Genomic DNA, 7866 nt, shown 5'->3' with positions numbered 1-7866 from the left:
AGCATGAACTCAGATGCATCAATCCTACAGCAGCATTCTTTCATGGAAGAATTGATAATCTCCCAAATAAAATACAACACTGGATAGTGGGAGGCCCTCGGCTGAATCCAAAATAGGAACTGCATGAACTTCAGAGAGTCCAAAGGAGGGCCACGCTCATTATTAGATGCCTAGGGAGCAGGTCATATGAGGAGAGGCTAGAAGACTTGGGACTGTTCAGCCTGGGGAAGAGAAGACTCAGAGGGGACTTGATGGCAGCCTATAAGTATATTGGAGGCGTACATTAGGGCCTGGGGGAACATGTGTTCACCAAGGCACCCCAGGGGAAGACAAGAAGCAATGGGCACAAAGTGATTGTAGATCGCTTCAGATGGGACATAAGGAAAATCATCTTTACAAGCTGAGTGCCGAGGGTCTGGAACAGGTGGTACACCTCTGGCGATCTTCAAAAAGTGTCTTGACCCTGATGATCTTCAAAAAGTATCTTGACACCCACCTTGCTGAGGTCAACTGACCCCAGCAGTCTTTCCTGCCCAAGTGCAGGGGGGCTGGACCCGATGATCTTGCGAGGTCCCTTCCAGCCCCTAACACCTATGAATCTATGAGAATACTGTTTAGCACTGAGACCTTTAAATGCAGATGAACAGTGAAAATACTAGTAGCAACGGGGTGAAACTGAGCAAATGAAACATATAGGTCAATTATTAGGAAAAGTAACAACGAACAGAAAATCCCCTTGGACTATAAAAGGGTCTTTTTGAGGGAAATGGTAGGAGTGCCACTGCTTGAATAATTTAAATGTAGACTTCAGAAGTCACTGAAGAAGTCAAAGGAAAAAGGATCTGCAGTGTATCTACCTAAAGGAATCACGGAATAACACAGGTCCGTGAAAACTTCTATTAATCTATGGCATATGAGCAGTAATGGCTATGAGATGTATCATTGCTACTTACCCAGTTTAAGATTACTGGGATTTCTGACGCGTTTACCTGCTGCCACCGTCACATCACACAATATGAGTTGACAGGGCATTTTTCTGAAGGGTAAGCAGCACTTTGAAGGTGGTCAGGTACCAGAATAGCTTGTACAAACAATTGCTGCTCTAATGGATAGACTGTCCTGATCATCCTTTCAGCTTTCCATCACACCTTCGGTAAACCATGTAAAAAGACAGATTTCACTATATAACCTTTGAAAGCCATCTAGTCTGACATCACACTGGCTCATCTCTTGTGCAGTACGTACTGGATAGTTGTTTGTTTCGAGTGGTTGGCTAAACTGCATCTCCCACAATGAATTACATTCCCTCCTTTGATCAAGTGACATGGTGCAGCCATAAAGCTCAGGATAAAAGATTGTGGATGAAAGATACTGTTTGGTAACTCCCATGAGGATCCTCAGCACCTTGGGCAGGTGAAGTTGAGTGGTGAAATGACTTAAAATGGTACGCTCTATTTAGTGCTGCATACTAAAACAAAACAGTCCAACATGTACAAGTTGAATATTTAAAAAAGGTTTTGTTTATAAAAAACAAAACAACAACAAAAAATCAATATTCCCAAAATTAATCATGGGATTAAAAGAAAAAGTCTTCCATGGAGTTAAAAGAAAGAAAGCAAAGAGTATGAGTAAAGTATCATTCCTCAACACAGCAATGATAGCTGCCTTGAAATCCATTAGACAAGAGCACTTACTAAAAGTTAGGCCTAGGAATAACAACTTTGCTGAATCAGGCTATAAAAAATGTTACTTACCTTTTTTCTACTTTATTTCCAGCATGTTATAAGAACAAAGTGTTAGTGGCATATACTGCAGCAATCTTAAGAAATAACTTCAGCAAGTTAGCTTGTTCAAAGCTGGCACGCTCTATCTCCACTAGCTGCACTCACACCTCTGACTGCATCGTAGGCGTGTTAGACACCAATCGCTTTACAAGAGGAAAATAAAATGAGGGTATGCTGGGTGTTAAAATAAATGGTGTACGTGCAAATAGCTTGATGTTTTCATCAAAATCAATTAACCCTACTTCAGAGGAGGAACCTCATAGCCAGGTCCAGAAAGAGTTAAGAGAGCAAGTAAAGTCTGCCTATTCCACAAGGGCATTTTCCAAACTGAAGGCCAAATTCTGCCCTCTTTTGAACTCCATTCATTTCAATTTCTGTGCCTGAATAAGTTAACAACAACGGGTATTGTAGTCCATACCTGCTCCAAAAGCAAAGAAGAAGCTCTTGTCCATGTTCTCCTTTAAAAGGGCCATCACTCTTTTCCCCATCCTCTCATTTCTCTTGTAGATGAGCTCCTGTCTGAAGTAGCTGTCTATCTCCTGGGCTGTCACCTGTTCGTGGGGTGGGAGGGTTGTGTTGATGAAATTAGGGAGCTGCAACAGAAAGCAGTAATGACAGTCAGTGCCAAAATGTGCGTTAATGAAAAGCCTTCATTAAAACAATTCGTCTGTAGAAGAACCTTAAAAGTTTTGGTTTTGTTCCATTGGGTTTAGCCCAGCACCCAAAATATTATAAGCGTAACTGAAGATTACCTAACCTACCCAACCTTCATGGCTCTGTAGACAACAAGGTACAAATCTTGGCAGATTGTAGTAAATTCTGCAAGAACTCATTTTTCTTGTGATTCTGGCACTTTTATTGGTCTGGAACTGAAGGGGGAGGTAGAGAGAAGAATGTGAAATCGAAAAGTAAAGAGGAGGCCAGGAAACCAATAGAAATTTAGTGACTTGGACTTGTTCCAAGTTTGCTTAGCATTTTGGCTGAAAGATCAAGTCAACCTTTACTTTATTCCTACATAAGATTGATTTTATGTATCACTTTTAGGTCAGTTTCTGAAAATCTTATTCTCATTAAACTATATATTTGTTAAATACAGTTTATTGGCTAATTTATAACAGAGTAACTCCTACAATCCATTCTCAGTCTAAATCACTTCTGACATAAGTAAAAGCCAAAAGGTTTGTCCATTGTACTATGGCTGGTGTTTGATAAATCTAGATAACCTTGAACAGAGGAGTGTTTGAACACTAGAAATGGTCTGGATACTCAAAGACCTAATTAAAAGAAAACTTCTGACTAGGACCATAAACAAACAAACAAAAAAGAGAAAATTACTAGAAAGGAACACCTTTCGCTCAGTATTTCTGGCCAAGCCCGACGCTGGAATCACCAAGAATCTCACAATTAATCCAGATCGCGCTGGAAATTTAGCCAGTTTTTTCAGATATCAAATGAACCAAATAAACAGGGATATGTTTGAGATTATTTTAATCGATTGCTCCAGTGTTTGTTATTCCACATCTCATGAACATAGGATTCTAGGTCCCTGGAAACATCAGTATATTGCAATATAGACATAGTTGAGGTAACGTAGGCATGACCGACATTGTCTCACTGGGACAATGCAAAAACAAAGGTAATGATGAAAAGAATGACTGTCTTCCCATCTTGATTTACTGAACCACCCTGCTGCCTACACTGACATCCCTCCTTAGGGACAAAACTGGTATTTTTCTGACTGATTCCCTTGTCTGGGTTGCCTAGCATGGATCGACTTCTTCACTGAGTCTTCAGAAGAAAGCCCCTCTCCATGGTGTACCTTATACTGCATTCAGTGCATTGGCAGCACCTAGTAATAATGATGATTGGGGCTGCCCTTGTGTCTCTGACCTTCTTACTGTGGCATAATGTAGATTTTTTTCTCCTATTGGGGACTGCGGCATGCCAGGAGATGGATGTTTTTGTGCGCCTTTTTGGAGAAATCATTCAGCCTGTAACTGGACTTAGCAGTTGAGTCTAGCCCTATGCTCTTATACTTTCGTGATGATGAGGAGGACCCACTGAAGCAGGCCAGGTGGAAGAAATGTGGCTTCTGTTACTACAGAAAGAAGTTGCTATGTTGTCTCCAGTGGACGTGCACATTCATCTCAAGAAGATACAGGAACTGTCTGGTGGTGGTGGTGAGGCATTATAAAGATGCCTAGTAGGCATCTATCTTGCAAGGCAATACAATTGAACAGAGTGAGGCATCAGCTCACTGAACTTCTGCGAGTGTGGCTGTAGAGCCCAATTCTTGAGTCCCTTCCACACTTATCACATCTGAAGTTCATATCAAACACTCCTGAATATTGTGTGGGGTTCTTCCTGAGGTTTCTTCTTTCCTCTGCCTGTTGGGATTTTCTTTCCTCAGTCCCCTTCATCCCATGCTTAATAGATGATTTCCAAGTACTTTGATCCTCATCAATCTTCCCCCAGTCATTTGGTTCAATGTTCACTGTCTCCATTTTTCTCTTGCAAGCCTCTTTGAACCTGAGGTAAGGATGCCCACCTGGTCTTCTTCCTGTAAAGAGTTCTCCATACAAGAGACCCTTGGGTTTATGTCCAACGTCCGTTCTCTGCACAGGACCAAGCCATTGAAGTTGGCACTGGCTGAGAAGAGAACAGATGCTTGGAAGATTGTCTGTCGAGGTGCTTTTTTTGAGTGGAGTATAAGGCCCAGGATTTGCTGCCATACAGAAGGGTGTTGATAACACAAGCACAATGTACTTTGACTTTCATCTTCACAATCAGCCTGAAGGTTTCCCGAGGTGGGTTTTGCTCCCAGGGGTGTCTTCAGCCAGTCCTCCCAATACTGCACAGCCTTTGAGCAGTAAACACATACACAAATAAGCCAACAAAACCAAACCCTCCCATCCTGTCCCCAGTACCAGGAGGCTCTGCCCCTGGTTCATGGGTTCCCAGCACCCTTTGGCTCTCACCCTGACCTAGAGGCGTGGTCCCTTTTTGAAAGGACGCTTTTTCTGCTCACAGCTGGCCTCCTGCTTGCAAATGGGTCCCTCACTGCTTGCCAGCTTTCTGCTCTCTCTGCAGGGATTTTAAGATCCCAGTGGGACATTCCCTCATTTTCCAACTGCCCTGTAGCTGGGCTCTTTGAACAGTGCTAAATGTTCACTCTTAAAGGGACAGGCTCCCCTGTTACTGATCTACTAGGTATAATAACGAAAAGCCCAGCATCTCCAGGTCCCGGGGCATCATGACATTCCTATCCCATGGATCAAGTGTATGGAAACAGTGGCCATTCTGTACTTCGTGCTCTATGAAATATCTTCTGTAAAGTAAAGCCATAAATCAATAAGCCTTTACACTAAGATTCCACATTTAATGGGGTATCAGGGTAATGTAGCTGAGCCAACAGTGAGAGGGTTTTACAAGTCCAGGTGGAAGCTGAAATGAGTTGTCTGCACATCCTAAACTAGTTGAAGGCAAAGAACCTACAGATGGGAAATCTCTCCTCTGCTAGGAAAAGGCTGAATTTTAGGCTTGATGCCCAGATTTTGAATTATCTGAAGCAGGAGCTATACAGCCTTCTAGTGTTGCCTGCACTGGCACCTATGGACTCAGTGGAGTCTGGATAGTCTCTTTGAAGCAAGTGTGGCACTGAAGTCAGCGATATGTTCCCCCACTCAACCCCCGAATCAGCCCATGAGGAAGGAAGCTTCTACATGCTGTCTTCCTCCCTCCACGGGCACAAGACAAGACATGGCACAGAAAGGATGTGGACAAATTGGAGAGTGTCCAGGGGAGGGCAACAAAAATGCTTTTGGGGCTGGGGGACATGACTTCTGAGGAAAGACTGAGGGAACTGGGCTTATTTAGTCTAAAGAAGAGAAGACCAAGGCAGGATTTGGTAGCAGCCTTCAACTCCCTGCAGGGGGTTGCAAAGAGGATGGAGCTGAACTGTTCTCAGGAGGGGCATGTGACATAACAAGGAGCAATGGGTTCAAGGTGCAGCAAGGGAAGTTTAGGTTAAATATTAGAAAATTTTCTCACTAGGAGGGTAGTAAAAAACTGGAGCAGGTTACCCAGAGAGGTGGTGCAGGCTCCATCCTTAGAGGTTAGACCTGGCTAGACAAAACTTTGCCTTGGATGATCTAGCTGGGGATGGTTCTGCTTTGAGCAGAAGGTTGGACTAGATGTGACCCCCTGAGGTCCCTTCCAGCCCTGATTTTCTATGATTCAATGATTCTAAGACCAGTCATGATCCTTCCTGGAGACTCCAGAGGCACTTTTGCTTGTTTATTGTTTTATTTATTGACTCCAGATTTTCTTACCCATGAGGCTTGTTGGGTTTAACAGCAGTGGACCAAGCAGCATGTGGAAAAAAGGAGTCAGCTTTTCTTCCCTTTTCAGCAGGCAAGGCTTTGCTAATTTTAAATCAAGCACCAGGTTTCATAATCTTTTTCCATGCTTCTCCAAAGAATAAGAGGAAGGGCCACATTTAAGAGCCATCACTGGAAACACAACCCCATCTCCTTAAGCACGTTGTAAATTATTATATTTTTAATGACCACTACACTTAACATGACTGCCCCATCGCTTCAGAAAGACAGGGGGTGTGGGAGTGGAGAAGATAAATGACCAAAGTATGTATGGCTGTTCACAGTAGTGCAACCACACTCTGAGCCTCCACGTCTGCTCCATTAATCATCTACACTTCTCCCTATATCTCCATTCCTTTCTACAGTTTGTGACATACACCATGCCTGGCTCTAAGGAGGCAGCTGTTCCCATTGATTTATGGAGGCTTTTCCCTCCTTAACCACCAGACAGGGATCAGGAACTCAAGAAACAGTCGCATGCAATTAGCGAGCTGTTAACCACAGGCGGGATTTAATTTTTTTTAAACTGTTACTATAAAGCATGGCCTCAAGAATTCACCAAAATGGGCTGTGTGCCCCCTACTAAGTGGCCCTGCATTTCCATCACTCCCTCTCCCTCTTGTTTCTTGAATTCTTTTTGTTACAGTTCAGGATAAATATATATTTATCTTATCTACGTTATATTTATCTTCTAAATATATAAATACAAGATAATCTTATACATAACATTTCCATCTGTGATGCATACATGTCTAACATGCTGCCAAAGTATGTACGACATCCCTCTCCATATCCCTCCAGTGGTGGATCAACTAAAAGATAATAGCTTACTACTGCTGCTAAGTGATAGAGTTGTTTTTATCGTTTTAAACTGTAGTGGTTGCTGCTGATGGTCATGGGTTCAAACCCAGAATGATTTTAGAAGCAGGGGATGGAAGTCCTGGATTCAAATTCTGATGCTGATCTCCAGAAGCAGGACTCAGATGTTCAGGGAGCAAATCACCATCCATCATTTGGGATGTGTTATTACTGCAGAACCTGTGTAACTAGACAATGGGAAACCTCTCCAAATAATTCATTCCCCTATGAAACCATTTGACTCAGGATATGCAGGAGAAGGCTGCAAAGCTCAAGACCAGCAGGGTAATACAGCAATGAATGTGGAGGCTACAATCACACTGTTTTTTCTGGCAAGAATTGTCAGTCATTTCTGAACGGGAGCTTTTATCAAGAAGGGTTTCCCGTTACAATTTTTTATTTTTCTATTATATTGCCACCTTATTTTCTTCTTCTAGAGGTATCCTACTAGGGACATTTAAGTAGGATGATCTTGGAAAACAAAAGAATTATCAACCCAAAACATCTCTACCCTTTGTCTTGTTCTTGTTATATATGAGTTGGTCACGTGCCAACAGTATAAAAGGCTATGTAAGTGCAGAAATGGTAATAGTCCTGCCCCCTCCCCCCTGTCCCCCACACTGGAGGAAACTTCAGTTACTTTGCACCCCAGACCACAGGATTTATTAGTAAGGAATTGTACTAGAAGTTCAGGGATGTAGGCTCAATGGAGAAATTGGTCTGTGCCTTTGATATATCAATTAACCTCGAGGAAAAAAACTGAAGTATTTAGTGCTATTTGGTTTCCCCATCTGTAAAACTGAGGTAATGATACTTCCATACCTCCTAGGGGGACTATAACTCTT

The 7866-nt window shown here is 42.6% G+C and overlaps 1 protein-coding gene across 1 annotated transcript in view; it reads right to left on the bottom strand.

Annotated features, from left to right (window-relative positions):
* Positions 1-7866, bottom strand: part of TRABD2B (TraB domain containing 2B) — a 568857-nt gene that overhangs the window by 187889 nt on the left and 373102 nt on the right. Inside the window, exon 5 of the mRNA XM_019528309.1 lies at positions 2203-2377. Within this exon, the coding sequence (XP_019383854.1) occupies positions 2203-2377 (175 nt within the window). The remainder of the gene's footprint in view (positions 1-2202; positions 2378-7866) is intronic.

Source organism: Gavialis gangeticus, unplaced genomic scaffold (assembly GCF_001723915.1).
Source record: "Gavialis gangeticus isolate Ggan-Ray unplaced genomic scaffold, GavGan_comp1, whole genome shotgun sequence".
NCBI classification, from domain to species: domain Eukaryota; kingdom Metazoa; phylum Chordata; order Crocodylia; family Gavialidae; genus Gavialis; species Gavialis gangeticus.
The sequence above is the reverse complement of the archived record's forward strand: the minus strand, read 5'-3'. Positions and strand labels throughout refer to the sequence as shown.